We start from the raw sequence: 15,647 nt of genomic DNA on the forward strand, positions 1-15,647 counted from the left end.
TTCATCTGTATCTAAAGCAGGTAATTTCCATTTAATCAGTCACTTGCAGTATCTTTATTCCAGGCTTTCTCCAGAGGGAAAGAGCTATCCCAGAAACTACTAAAGCCTAAAACTTTCAAAGGAGAGAGGTTATGGAGCAGACTAGATGATACTCGTTTATTCTTTCATCCATTCATTCAATAAATATTACTGAACGTTTGGTATATGCCAGGCATTGGATATACTACAGTGAGCAAGGCAGACGAGCCTCTGGTCCTGCCTTCCAGAGCTTACAGTCTTGATGTTGTGTATTTCTTTTGACTTTGAACTGGACAAACAGAAAGTAATCTTAGGGAGCTAATATTATGGAATGACTAAAATGTGAGCTTTTGAGTCAGATGGCGATGAGTTTGAATTTTGATTTTTAAATTTCTGGTTATATGATCTTAGGTAAGTGCTTTAACTACTTTGAGCCTCAGTTTCTTCATCTATAAAATGGTATCTCTATTATATCCTTGTTAAGAGAATTAAATATGTGTAAAGTGCTTTAGCACAACACTTGGCATGGTGTATTTAAGGTTAGTTGTTTTATTCTTATAACTTACTTGGACCTTATAACAAACAAAATAGTATTGTGAAATAAATGCTAAAAATATGGACTCAAAAAAAACATACACACACACATACTCTCAGGTCTGGGTACACTTGGGATTTAGAAAGATTTTGCTGAGATTGTATTTGAAGGAAAAGTCTGGAAGTGGGTGAAGGTATTGAAGAGTAAATCTGGGAGGATTCTTAGGATGTTATACGCTGGTCTCTCTCATAGATGCTGAGCTTCTGGAGCCAGAGACTGTGTGTCCCTCAGTCTAGTAATCCTACCATGGGGCTTGTGGTAGGCATCAAGCCTGTCTTTCTTGAGTGAAAAACCAAAGACTTTCAGAGCATCTACTAGAACCATCTCACCACCATGGGTTGTTGGAACGTGTCTAGGCTTAGGTTTCTTGCACCTGACCACTGTAGCTTCACGAGCCCTTCCCTAACCTGAATCCATGAATGTGGTAGATGCAGAGCCTTCCAGATTGAGAGGGCAAGACAAGGTGCTACAGCATGTTTCTCCTGTGAATGCTTAAGCCGTGTGTTACAAGGGGCGTTTGGCTATTCTGCTAGAATCCTGGGCAGTTTCTTGGGAATGTTTCCTCAATTGTGGGAATCCCTACCTGAATGTCTGCTTCCTAAGTCCTCTACCTCAGCATATTCCTGCCCCTTCCTGGTCTCAAACTCTGAAGAGTCACCTTGCTCAGAATCAGACATCCCTTAAAATCTCTACATTTGAATTCTCCTCTCAAATGCCTTGCTGATCCTTGGTTGACTACGGAATGATTTTCTGTGTTTCAGTTTATCTGTTTTGTTTTTTAAACAGGTTCTTTAATTGAACAGCTAACCACAGAAAAATATGAGTGCATGGTGTGCTGTGAATTGGTTCGTGTCACAGCCCCAGTGTGGAGTTGTCAGAGCTGTTACCATGTGTTTCATTTGAACTGCATAAAGAAATGGGCAAGGTCTCCAGCGTCTCAAGCAGGTCAGTCATTTCTCTCTTCTGAATAGTTATTCTTACTCATTAGATATGTTCAGGTTTTAAACTTAGCTTTAAAAATACTACTTAATTCCTCTTAAGTGTTTTATCTGTGGGGAGAGTATGTTGCCGTGATCACATATTTTGATCACATATGTTGCCCTGATCACATATTTGGTTTAAGCTATAAATCTTAAACCAGCTAAGCATAACAAATTAAAATATACTTAGGGTACAACAAAATCAGTCACTTTTACTGAAAATGGTAGCTTTTATCCAAGTAGCATCTATAAAGAACGATTTTTTTTTAATTGGGGTATAGTTGATGTACAATATTATGTCAGTTTCGGGTGTACAACATAGTGATTCACCATTTTTAAAGGTTATATTCTATTTATAGTTATTATAAAATATTAGCTATATTCCCTGTGTTGTACTATACATCCTTGTAGCTTATTCATTAGAAAACATTTCTTGTATAGTTTGCTTTAGAAAATTTATAGAAAACAATGTTTAATTTACCCTTAGGATTTTGAAGTTGCTTTGCCTTTAACAGATCTTCTCCATAGTATTTTGTGGGCTTTTCCCAAAGTATACTAGTATTTAGGGATAATGCAAATGTTACTAAAAATATGCTTTCTGAACTTTGGCTCTTCTAATTTAAGACATTTGAGTTTTCCTGCATGTACTCAAGTATCCTACTTTTTTTTTTCAAACCAAGATTCAGATGCTTACTTTGATATTAAAAATAATAGAACACTGTCCCACAAAATGAAATGTTAATTTTATGAAGTGATAGAGGTGTTAACTAAGACTGTGGTAATAATCATATTGTAATATATAAATGTATCAAATCAACATGTTGTGTACCTTAAACTTACACAATGTTATACGTTAATTATATCTCAATTTTTAAAAATGGAATGAAATGGATACCCACTGTATTCACGATATGAGGTCCTTATAATTATAAGCCTAAATGCAATATTTAAGCAAAGAATTCAGTATTGTGAATTTGTTTCTTAAATGTCTGATATCCTTAACATGGAAATTACTACTGCTGCTTCAATATTATGGCTTTCCATAGATTTAAAAATTCTTAAATTACATGTGCTTTTGTAAGGAAATTATTTTGATTTCCTCTCATTTTTCTTGACAGATGGCCAGAGTGGTTGGAGGTGCCCTGCATGTCAGAATGTTTCTGCACATGTTCCTAATAACTATACTTGTTTCTGTGGTGAGTTTTTTTGCATACACTGGAGTTTCTTTCACTTTGCTTATTGTACCTCAGTTCCCAGCCCTGGAGAGGCAGTGTGCTGGGCATGTTTTAGAAGTCACTAATAAGACTTCAGAGCTACAGGAGTTTGTAAGACATCACATGCATGTGGTCTGTCACACAGCTAGAGTCACAGGCCTTTGTGTTCTTGGCAGACTGTTCTGGAGGTGAGCCTTCTCATCATGCCCACCAGGTCTCCTTGATCTTAGTTTAGATCAGAGCTGACCAGATGGCAGAGGTGGATACAGACATGGGCTTCTTCTCATCTCTAATGGTAACAGCTTTGAAATTCTGGATTTGAGCAACATGAGTAAAGAGTAATGGTGAAGTGTACTTTATTTTAATCCAAGAAATCAGTCATTGTTCTTTATAATAAAGAGAGATTTTCTGTAAACCAGCATTGCAAACTATCCTTGTGCCCTCCCTCTTTATGGAATACTTCTTCCTGGTTTTGCATAGGTCAGTTCTTCCATGTGTTAGGAAAAAAGCTTTTCATGATCCACATGCTCATCTGTTGCTAACCTATTTCCTGCGTGTCTTTTTTTTTTGTTTTTCTTCCTCTTTCCTGCCTGTCTTTTAATGGGTAACCTTTACCATCTGGCTGTCGATTTTTCAGATTTTATTTCTTAACCATTTGTCTCCCTCCTTGAACCATTGCATTTTTATCTCTATCCTCATTACCTCACTGAAACTTATTCAGAAATCATCAGTGACCCTTTCCTGACCAAATCCAGGGCTGATTTATAAATTCTTAACCTTTTTGTCCACACAGCAGCCCTTAATGCTTTTGACCATTCACTTCTTGAAATGACTAGCTCTTTCTGTTTCTCTTCTACCTGTTCTCCTTATTTTTCTAATTTGCTCATATTTCTCCTTTCCTGTTACTTAACTGCCAGCTTTCACCAAGAGTCAGTCACTGACCATCAACACTTCTAGACTCAATCTCTTTGTGAACTCAGCTATCTACAGTGTTCTTCCCCTTCTTTTCTTTAAATCTCATCCACTGTGTCATTCAAGATCTGACCCCAACTGTCTGCTTCCAAAGGAAGCTTCCCCTTCCTTATCTCCTCTCCCACTTTGGCCACTCTTATCCAGAATCTGTTGGTCCTGTATGTTCTTTTGCCAAAATCTGACCCTTAATAGATACTGAATTAGTATTAGCTGAAGGAATGAATATTGTTGAATGTACTACTGGAAAGACAGCATGAAACTGGAAGCAAGAGATCAATTGAAAATTGGACAAATAAGACCAATACCCAGGCTTAATTACCTTATTTTTAAAGGATTTTTTAACATGAAGCATCATAATGAAATTTAAAATCTTGTTAAAGCCTTCACTGACAAATTGGATATGAGACCCTAAGAAGGCAGAAGAATGTGGGGATGAAGGTCACGATGATCTGAGTGAGGTGGAATGGTGTGGGAAGGCAAATAATGGCCTGATTTTACCTGAGGACTTTGCCCCACTCTGCTCTTCAAGGAGACCATTGGTCGGGAATTCCCTGGCAGTCCAGTGGTTACGACTCTGTGCTTTCACTGCCAAGGGCCTGGGTTCAATCCCTGGTTGGGGAACTAAGCTCCCACATTCTGCAAGCCACGCAACGCAGCTGAGTAAAAAAAGGAGACCATTGGTTTAATATACTTATTGTGAACTTATTAATGTAACAGATACCATGAAGAAACAGAGAAGAATGAGACTCTTTACTGACTTCCCAGAGCTTACAGTCTAAAATTTAAGACACAATTAACTTGCTGTTCTACTACAAAGTCTGTGGGAGATCTTTGGGGTGAGTTTGACTTCTGGCTGGAGGATTAAGAGCTTTCCTGAAGGAGGTAGAATTGAACCAGGCTTGAAAACTAGGTTTAACACCAAGAAGTCTTAGGATCTGCTGGGAGAAGAGGAAGTCATCCAGTTATGGAGCCCAGGGTCTATGAAGATGGAGGAGTTCGAGATGACTGGAAAGGTAGGGCTGACTTCTTCATGCCAGGCCTAGATATTGGGACTTCATTTGTCAGGTGCTGGGAAGCCACTGAGGGCATTAGTGTGTTTTTTTTTTTTGGCCGTGCCAAGGCATGTGGGATCTTAGTTCCCCAACCAGAGATCAAACCTGGGCCCCCTCCAATGGAAATGCAGAGTCCTAACCACTGGACTGCCAGGGAATTCCCTGATTCTTTATGAAGATTAGTCTGGTGGCAGTGAGTAGAGTATTCTGGGACCTAAACAGTTTGGGGACTTAGAGTAACCCAGATGAAGAATAGTAAAAGTCTGCAATGGGTTTTAGAGTGGGACAGAAAGGAAGGGATATAAGATTTCAAAGGTAAACATGAATTAACAGCAGTGGGAAAGGAAGGAACCCAAATGTGACTCCAAAGTTTCATGCTTTTGGAAATGGTGATACCAAGAACAGAAAAGGGCAGGGCAAGTGAACCAGGTTTGGTGGGGACAATGAGTTCAGTTGGAGTTGGAGTTGAAGTGTTGAGTTGGAGGAGTAAGACATCCAGTGGAAGATGTTCTCCAAGGAGTTAGGAATGTTTGAAGAAAGATCAGGAATTAGGGAAGATAGTCACAGGTGAGAGCAATAGATGAGATTCTAGTAGGTGAAAGGGTAATGGGTGAGAAGGAGTCTAATGCAGAACTCTGGCAGATGAAGGGAAAAAAACATCATTGAGAGTCAGGGAAAAGAGGTTGGGCCACTGAGAGATGGTAGGAGAAAACCTGGGCACCGTATTGGAGCAAGAAAGCACAGAGGCAGGGGAGCTATTCTAATAGTCTAGAGATGAGGTTCTGGCCAGTAGAGAGGAACAGCAGGAGTAGAGGGGGAGGTGAGTTGTGAGATACACTATGTAGGAAAATTGACAAGATTTGGTGACTAAATAGAATAGAGAAAGAAAAAGGAGGATGCCTCTAGTTTTTGAGTTTGTGTGACTCTGACAGTGATGGTGTCACTAACAGATAGGGAACCCTGGAGAGGGTGGAATCTAAGAGGGAAGATGCTAACTTTGACTGTAGATACATAGGCAATTTGAAGTGACTGTGAAACCCCAAGCACAGATGTTCAGCAGACGGTTGGACATGTAGGACTGAAACTGAGGATTCAGGGCAATGCAGAAAATGTAGATTTGGGACTCATCGGCCTTTAGATGTATTGAACCGCACAGCATGAATAAGATTTCTGAAAGAGACAGACAGGAGAGAACAGCAGGGACCAAGGACTGGGAACAGGCTTCATTTAGGGTGTAAATTGCCCAAGTGAGGATGAATAGCTCAAGGGCAAGGAGCAGTCCCGCGCCTCAGTTTTACTCATCCTGCCCCTGCACTAAGTTCATGGAATAGGCTTACTAAAATTTGTGGAGTGACATTGATTATAAAATTATAACCCTAGAGGGAACTTTCCTCAACATAAGAAAGGCCATATATGGCAAACCCACAGCCAACATCATCCTCAATGGTGAAAAACTGAAACCATTTTCACTAAGATCAGGAACAAGACAAGGTTGCCCACTCTCGCCACTCTTATTCAACATAGTTTTGGAAGTTTTAGCCACAGCAATCAGAGAAGAAAAGGAAATAAAAGGAATCCAAATCAAGAAAGAAGTAAAGCTGTCACTGTTTGCAGATGACATGATATTATACATAGAGAATCCTAAAGATGCTACCAGAAAACTGCTAGAGCTAATCAATGAATTTGGTAAAGTAGCAGGATACAAAATTAATGCACAGAAATCTCTAGCATTCCTATACACTAATGATGAAAAAGTGAAATTAAGAAAACACTCCCATTTACCATTGCAACAAAAAGAATAAAATATCTAGGAATAAACATACCTAAGGAGACCAAAGACCTGTATGCAGAAAATTTTAAGACACTGATGAAAGAAATTAAAGATGATGCAAATAGATGGAGAGATATACCACGTTCTTGGATTGGAAGAATCAACATTGTGAAAATGACTCTACTACCCAAAGCAATCTACAGATTCAATGCAATCCCTATCAAACTACCACTGGTATTTTTCACAGAACTAGAACAAAAAATTTCACAATTTGTATGGAAACACAAAAGACCCTGAATAGCCAAAGCAATTTTGAGAAAGAAAAACAGAGCTGGAGGAATCAGGCTCCCTGACTTCAGACTATACTACAAAGCTAGAGTAATCAAGACAGTATGGTACTGGCACAAAAACAGAAAGATAGATCAATGGAACAGGATAGAAAGCCCAGAGATAAACCCATGCACATATGGTCACCTTATCTTTGATAAAAGAGGCAAGAATATACAGTGGAGAAAAGAGAGTTTCTTCAATAAGTGGTGCTGGGAAAACTGGACGGCTACATGTAAAAGAATGAAATTAGAACACTCCCTAACACCATACACAAAAATAAACTCAAAATGGATTAAAGACCTAAATGTAAGGCCAGACACTATCAAACTCTTAGAGGAAAACATAGGCAGAACACTCTATGACATAAATCACAGCAAGATCCTTTTTGACCCACCTCCTAGAGAAATGGAAATAAAAACAAAAATAAACAAATGGGACTTAATGAAACTTCAAAGCTTTTGCACAGCAAAGGAAACCATAAATAAGACGAAAAGACAACCCTCAGAATGGGAGAAAATATTTGCAAATGAAGCAACTGACAAAGGATTGATCTCCAAAATTTACAAGAGCTCATGCAGCTCAATATCAAAAAAACAACCCAATCCAAAAATGGGCAGAAGACCTAAATAGACATTTCTCCAAAGAAGATATACAGATTGCCAACAAACACATGAAAGAATGCTCAACATCATTAATCATTAGAGAAATGCAAACCAAAGCTACAATGAGATATCATCTCACACCAGTCAGAATGGCCGTCATCAAAAAATCTACAAACAAAAAATGCTGGAGAGGGTGTGGAGAAAAGGGTACCCTCTTGCACTGTTGGTGGGAATGTAAATTGATACAGCCACTATGGAGAACAGTATGGAGGTTGCTTAAAAAACTACAAATAGAACTACCATGTAACCCAGCAATCCCACTACTGGGCATATACCCTGAGAAAACCATAATTCAAAAAGCGTCATGTACCAAAATGTTCATTGCAGCTCTATTTACAATAGCCATAACATAGAAGCAACCTAAGTGTCCATCAATAGATGAATGGATAAAGATGTGGCACATATGTACAATGAAATATTACTCAGCCATCAAAAGAAACAAAATTGAGTTATTTGTAGTGAGGTGGATGGACCTAGAGTCTGTCATACAGAGTGAAGTAAGTCAGAAAGAGAAAAACAAATACCGTATGCTAACACATATATATGTAATCTAAGAGGAAAAAAATGGTCATGAAGAACCTAGGGGCAAGATGGGAATAAAGACACAGACCTACTAGAGAATGGACTTGAGGATATGGGGAGGGGGAAGAATAAGCTGTGACAAAGTGAGAGAGTGGCATGGACATATATACACTACCAAACGTAAAATAGATAACTAGTGGGAAGCAGCCACATAGCACAGGGAGATCAGCTCTGTGCTTTGTGACCACCTAGAGAGGTGGGATAGGGAGGGTGGGAGGGAGGGAGAAGCAAGAAGGAGGAGATATGGGGATATATATATATATATGTATAACTGTTTCATTTGTTATAAAGCAGAAACTAACACACCATTGTAAAGCAGTTATACTCCAATAAAGATGTTAAAAATTATAACCCTTTTATGCCTATATTTTAACGTTAGAATAGGCGAGTTCCTACTATACTGGGGGACTTATGTCCTTTCCATTTCTTACTGCCTCTCCCCTCCCCCCATTGCTCTCTTCCCTTATTCCCTCTTTCTGATCCTTACAGTAGATATTCCCATATCAATTCAAAGACCCATTTACAGAAAGCTTATCTTGTAGGTTTTGTTTAAATCTTAAATTAAATGTGTCCATTAGTCAAAGTGGCATTTTCATCAGTAAAAATGACGATTTGTCTTTTCCAGACAATCCAGAATTTATCATACTCAGTGAAGCTTTTGATGAGTAGCATTACATTCACCTTCTTCTTTTAGGACAATGTGTTTATTGAACTAACGAACACCATCCTGATGTTTCATGCTGTCTGGCTATATTGTATTATTTCATCGAAGTCTAGGATGCAGTTGAAGTTTATACCATTGACTCTCTTATTTGATATGTTTTAGGCAAGGTAAAGAATCCTGAATGGAGCAGAAATGAAATTCCACATAGTTGTGGTGAGGTCTGTAGAAAGAAACAGCCTGGCCAGGACTGCCCACATTCCTGTAACCTGTAAGTTGGAACACTATACTCCTGGAGATTGCTGGTGAACACGCTTTGCTTGTGGCTCTCAGTACACATATCTGGTTAGCACGTAACAGGACTGGGTGAGGGACAGTGTGGTATCATTTACTGAGCACTTGCTTTGTGCCAGGTACTCTGCAAAAGTTGACTCGTTGAATCCTTACAACAGCCCAGTGATGTATAGATATTTATCACTCCATTTTACAGATGAGGAGGGAGATGCACAATAATAAACAGTTGATCAGTTACAAATAAATTTCTGTGGGCTTTGGCTTCAGACAAAGGTTTAATTCCTGGGTTTGTCTCTTTAACAGTTATGTGCTGTTGGACAAATTACTTCTCTGAGCTTCAGTTTCTGGACCTGTAAGATAATAATGATAGATAAAAAATAGTTACAGAGCTCTATGAATATTAAATTAACACACTCAAGAGACTTGGTACAGAGCCTGGCACATGATAAGTGGTCAAGAAATGGTAACACTTGCTTTTATTACCCAAATCTAAGAGAAAACAGACATCAGAGTGTTATACTTATTTCCACTGGTACCTTGCTTCTATTGCATGGAGCAAGGGTTGGATCAGAGGTCTTGTGATCAAGATGTAGGGACCGTGCTGGGGAATATCATTGTGGGGAGAGCTATTCAGACTGAGCTAAACAGCATGGTCTGCCATCTGCTGGACAATCAGCCCTTTCTCTTCCTTTGACTGCTTCCATAGGTCAGAACTCAGGGACTCATCTGTTCCTTCCCTTAGTTGGCATTTTAGTAAATTCAGTAACAAGAAATTAATCCTACACATGAATTATCTTTAGGAAGCCTTCAGCAGAAATGGGGCCCTGTCATGACTGTCAGAGAACACCACTGTGATACAGATCAGGTGGTCAGTCATTTAAGGAGCACTTTAAAACACCAGTGCCCAGTTTCTGCCTCAGAGCAATTGAATCAGAATCTCCTGGGGTGGGTCTAAGCATTGTAGTTTTTTTCCAGGTGATTCTAATATGTAGGCAGTGTTCTGAACCACTGCTCTGAAGGTTATGAGAACCTGGGGTTAAGTCCAGGCCTCAGGGATATTTGCAATAACCTGGAATCATCCACACTTGACCAGCAGTTTGTCTATCAGTCTAAAGTTATTTAAGGGCTTCCCTGGTGACGCAGTGGTTAAGAATCCACCTGCCAATGCAGGGGACATGGGTTCGAGCCCTGGTCCAGGAAGATCCCACATGCCGTGGAGCAGCTAAGTCCATGTGCCACAACTACTGAGCCTGCCCTCTAGAGCCTGTGAGCCACAATTACTGAGCCCACATGCCACAACTACTGAAGCCAACGCGCCTAGAGCCCGTACTGTACAAGAGAAGCCACCTCAATGAGAAGCCCGCGCACCACAATGAAGAGTAGCCCCTGCTCACGGCAACTAGAGGAAGCCCGCGTGCAGCAATGAAGACCCAGTGCAGCCAAAAACAAATAAATAAAATAAATAAATTTGTTTAAAGAAATAAAGTTATTTAAATGTCCAGCCATGAAAATAATTTCACCTGAAAGGGTTGAGGTATATCATGTGAAATATAACTGTTGAATAATGATACTCATCCTTAAAGAAGCATGCTTAATCTTATGTCTCCTGTGGGTTCTATCTGTCAAAATGGATCATCTTAGGAGACCGGGCACATGTTCCTGGACTGTTTTCAGTGTTTAAAGCTCATAAAAATAAAAAATCCAACCAGACCACTTTATAGGCACAGCTGATTTTTATAGCAAATTCTGTTACCCACTTGATTAATTACACTTGGCTCTGATTGGCTATTTTCTTAATTTATTTATTTTATTTTATTACTTAGTTTTGGCTGCGTTGGGTCTTCATTGCTGCGTGCGGGCTTTCTCTAGTTGCGGAGAGCAGTTGCTATTCTTCATTGCGGTGCGTGGGCTTCTCATTGCTGTGGCTTGTCTTTGTTGCAGAGCACAGGCTCTAGGCGTGCAGGCTTCAGTAGTTGTGGCACATGGGCTCAGTAGTTGAGGCTCGCCAGCTCTAGAGTGCAGGCTCAGTTGTGGCGCACGGGCTTAGTTGCTCCGCGGCATGTGAAATCTTCCTGGACCAGGGCTCGAACCCGTGTCCCCTGTATTTGCAGGCGGGTTCTTAATCACTGTGCCACCAGGGAAGTCCCCTCTGATTGGCTTTTAATTCCCAAAGGATTGTGATTTGCCATCACATAGGTGTCCCCCCTGCCCAACCGCAAAGTTCCCAAAATGTTTTAAGTAGTGATATTTCTGTACAGGTGTGTAATTTACCAGGGGTGTCTGCTTCGAAGAGGGCAGTATTTATTTGAATTGGAATTTATTTCCATTTTGTTCATTTTTTCTTTGGTCTCTTTATAGCATAGCTCCTATAAAAAGTGTACTATTCAGAGGCCTAATTCTGACCTATAGCAAAAATTAGGCACGGTTTTTTTCCATGAGTCCCTTTCCCCTTTGTTACTTACCAGCATGCCTCCCCTCACCCCAAGCAACCTTCTTTTCAGTGTTCCCGTTGCTAGCCTATCACCTGGTTATCACTTTACCAGCTGATGAGAAAATGTCTGTACTTCTCATGGATCTAGCAGATTTAAGCTCTGTTACTTTGCTCAGGTTCTGAACTTCTAAAGGACCCCATTGGCCATCCTGAGTGGCAGGATCTTTTTATCCCTACTCACTGTACTAAGTGGGCCGAGACCATATTTAGAAATGTTATCTTTGACTATCAGACCCAAATAAAACCAGTATTTTGACTTGGGCTTTACTTTTCTCGTTAAATATTCTAAGATGATACTGCTATCGATTCTTTCTATATAAAAACATTGTTGGTATCTTTGTTTAAATAGTTTGATCAACTTTAGACAAATACTAAAACATTTCGTAGGAAGTTTATTTGCTGCCATATTCATAGTAGGGCCCAGCTGGGGCAGCTTTGTTTAAGTTTGGATACATGGCCTTTCATCACAGCCTTTCTTTTTCAGTCTCTGCCATCCTGGACCTTGCCCACCCTGCCCTGCATTTATGACTAAAACATGTGAATGTGGACGGACCAGGTAAAGTTAGAATTGTACTCCGAAGAAGACTTCAGTTTCCACATTAATGGTTTATGTATGAATTTCTAAAATGAAAGATTAGTAGGTAGGTGCAAATTGTATTTATTTACTGCCATTAATAAATGGTAGGTGTAAATAGTACTTTTCTGTAAATAGTAATTTCCTGTGCTGCCTTAATCCTGCAATCTTATAGGTGATTAAGAAGTTATAAAATAGTGAGATTACCCATTTCAGATGCAAGGCCAAGGTGACAGGGACTTTTTTCTTAACCTCTCTAGTGGGTGAAAGAACCAGGAATTGAACCCAGTCCTGCTAAGGTCCAGGAGGCAAGGGTCACTTATCTGTGCCTAGCGTAGTATCTGGTGTGTAGGTTTTCAGTGAATATTGTTGAATGAAAGAATAAGTAGCCCCAGAGCCCGCTCTCTTTTCATTATAATGCAAGTTCTCCTGTTTTATCAGTGCAAGGATCACTGATAGCTGCAGAGGCCCAGTTAAGACCACAAAATGATTTCTGAACCACAAGACGAGATGGGATAGTGCAGGTTTTTAGTGATAAGCATTTTTTAAATGTTTACTGAACTTACAAGGGTAGCAGTGTGGCCTTACAGAGTCACATGCAAGGGGCTGTGGGTTAGAAAGCCCAGGTCAGATTTGGGCTCTGCCACTAACTAGTTGTTGACCTGGGCAAGTTGCTTCTTCTTGGTGAGCCTCATTTTTCTTATCGTATGGTAGAAATAATAGTGTCTTCCTCAAGGGGTTGATGTTAGCCTTGACGCTGAGCACTGGAAACTGATCGTCTATGTATGTAACAGTGACTTCTTAAAATATGTAGTTGAAGTGGGAGTAGGGGGATAGAATAAAACTTTCTGTGGGAGAGTAGACTCCAAGGTCTAAACCATTACCCTGGAAAGAAACCTGAAGATGATTGTCTAAGAGCAGCAGCCTCATATCCTTCTCTAGTGAATAAGTTGGCAAAATCAGGATGTTTATTAGAAAAAAGCCAGAATGATGTCCCCATCCTGAATCAAAGTACATACAGTATGTTCTTAAGTATCATAACGGCCTAAAATGCCAGAGTGCCAGGTCCCAGGAGAATGCCACTGTGCTTTCATTCCAAGAATGTTCATTACGACTACACCTCCCAACCTCCCTACCCACCTCTGTAAGATACTATGGGAGTTCCAGGCTCTTTCCCCTCCTGCATGCTGTTTCAACTCAGAGAAGAAATCACATTGTAACAAATACTTAGGCCCTCAGTTCCTCACTGGCCAGAAAATAGGGGAGAGAAAAAAGGCAGAATAGGAAATAAGGAAAGCAAAGGAGGAAAAAGAAGAAAGAGTGGAGAAGGGAAGAGGAATTGAGGAAATGATTGGAAGAGGGAAACAGAAAAAGTAGGGGAAACTGGGCAAAGAGAAAAGGTTTAGTAGGTTTTGGGGGAAGGTCAGTTTAGCTGTCAAATAGGACCTCAATATCCAACATTAGACTAATGCTGTCTTTACATCTATTTTTACAGGCACACAGTTCGCTGTGGTCAGGCCATCTCAGTCCACTGTTCTAACCCTTGTGAGAATGTTTTGAATTGTGGTCAGCACCACTGTGCTGAGCTGTGCCATGGGGGTCCATGCAAGCCTTGTCGGATCATATTGAACCAAGGTAAGTGGTGAGCACACCAGCCAGCAGTACTTGGGTACTTTTCTGGAACCTTATTTATGGTTGTCTTGATGACATGGATTTGTTTCAAGCCTGTAGTCACAAAGACACTATTAGGTCTGGTACCTTGGGTAGAGAGAACTGGAGATACATGAATGATTAGACGTTTTTTTGTTTTGGGGGGGTTTTTCTGCCACACCTTGCAGCATGCAGGATCATAGTTCCCCTACCAGGGATCGAATCCACGCCCCCTGCAGTGGAAGTGCAGAGTCTAACCACTGGACCTCCAGGGAACTCCCTAGGTGGTTTTCATTATTTTGGTTACATACTACCAGTATAGGTCATTGTCCTATAGAATTTGGATGGTAGATTTTTTTAATGCTGTTTAAAAGTAACTGCTTGTGAAATTTTTTTGCAGTAATTACTTGAAAAAGACCCAGAAAGGCCAAAGTGATCTTGAAAAGGAACAGTTGAAAGACCTGATTTTAAGACTTACAAAGTTACAGTAATTGTGACATTGTGGTTTTTGGTGTAAAGGTAGACTAGTAGATCAATGGAAGACAATAGAGTCCAGAAATAGACCTCAATATATACAGTCAGTTGATTTTCAACCAAGATATTAAGTTAATTCAGTGGAAAAAGGAGTCATTTTACAAGTGGTCCTAGAACAGCTGGATGTATATATGGGAAAAAGTGACCCCCAACCCCTGTCTCACTCTTTACACAGAAATTAATACTATATGGGTCATGGGCTTAAATGTAAAACCCAGAAACATAGTTTCCCGATAAAACTATAAGAGAATATTTTCATGACTTTGGGATCAGGCAAAGATTTCATAGAGCAGCAGCAAAAGTACTAACCGTAAAAGAAAATAATTGATAAATTGAACTTTATCACATTAAGAAAATGAATTGATAAATCAGAGATTGTATCCAGAATATTTAAAGTACTCCTACCAAAGAAAAAAAGAAAAAGATAAAGTACTCCTACAAATCAACAAAAAAAGACGAACAACTCACACAGTGAGCAAAAGACTTGAACAGGTACTTCACAAAAGAAATATGTTAATGGCCAGTAAACACATGAAAGGTGCTTAACACCTTTAAACACTAGGAAAATGTAAATTAAAACCACAATAAGGGTAGAATAGTATAACCACTTTAGAAAACAGTCCAGGGGAGTTCCCTGGTGGCCTAATGGTTAGGATTCTGGGCTTTCACGGCCATGGCTCAGGTTCAGTCCCTGGTCGGAGAATTGAGATACCACAAGCCACGTGGTGTGGCCAAAAAAGAAAAAGGAAAAGAAAACTGTCCAGTAGTTCCTTTAAAGGTTAAATATAGAATTACCATATGATCCAGCAATTCAACTCCTTGGCATATACCCAAGAGAAATGAAAATATATGTCCATACAGAACTTGTAAATATATGTTCATAGCAGCATTTTTCATAATAGTCAAAATGTGTCAACAATACAAATTCCTATCAACTGATGAATGGAATAAATGTGATATGTCCATAAAAAGGAATATTATTCAGCCACGAAAAGGAATGAAGTATTGATACATGCTATGAAGTGAATGAACCTCCAAAAACATTATACTAAGTGAAAGAAGTGAGTCTCAAAGGACCACATATTGTGTAGTTCCTCTGTTTGTGTGACTGCCTCTAATCTTCAGGGATCCTGAGCTACTATGTATTGGTTATATAGTTTTATTTTACTAGATTTTACTTTGGTGTGATGCTGTTGATCAGTGCTTGCACTTACAATGAGAAATACCCCTATGGGCTTCCCTGGTGGCGCAGTGGTTGAGAGTCCGC

General features: G+C 39.7%; 1 protein-coding gene across 5 annotated transcripts in view; it reads left to right on the forward strand.

The window, feature by feature from the left end:
• Window positions 1–15,647, forward strand: part of NFX1 (nuclear transcription factor, X-box binding 1) — a 79,860-nt gene that overhangs the window by 20,016 nt on the left and 44,197 nt on the right. For all 5 annotated transcript variants that reach the window (XR_010945082.1, XM_067744602.1, XM_067744600.1 and 2 more), the window contains 5 exons: window positions 1,400–1,558; window positions 2,712–2,789; window positions 9,003–9,108; window positions 12,107–12,178; window positions 13,692–13,831. Coding sequence is in view for 4 of the 5 variants with exons in the window: in XM_067744602.1 (XP_067600703.1) it covers window positions 1,400–1,558; window positions 2,712–2,789; window positions 9,003–9,108; window positions 12,107–12,178; window positions 13,692–13,831 (555 nt within the window). In the remaining variant the exon portion in view is untranslated. The remainder of the gene's footprint in view (window positions 1–1,399; window positions 1,559–2,711; window positions 2,790–9,002; window positions 9,109–12,106; window positions 12,179–13,691; window positions 13,832–15,647) is intronic.

The sequence above is a fragment of the Pseudorca crassidens genome, chromosome 7 (assembly GCF_039906515.1).
Source record: "Pseudorca crassidens isolate mPseCra1 chromosome 7, mPseCra1.hap1, whole genome shotgun sequence".
NCBI lineage: Eukaryota > Metazoa > Chordata > Mammalia > Artiodactyla > Delphinidae > Pseudorca > Pseudorca crassidens.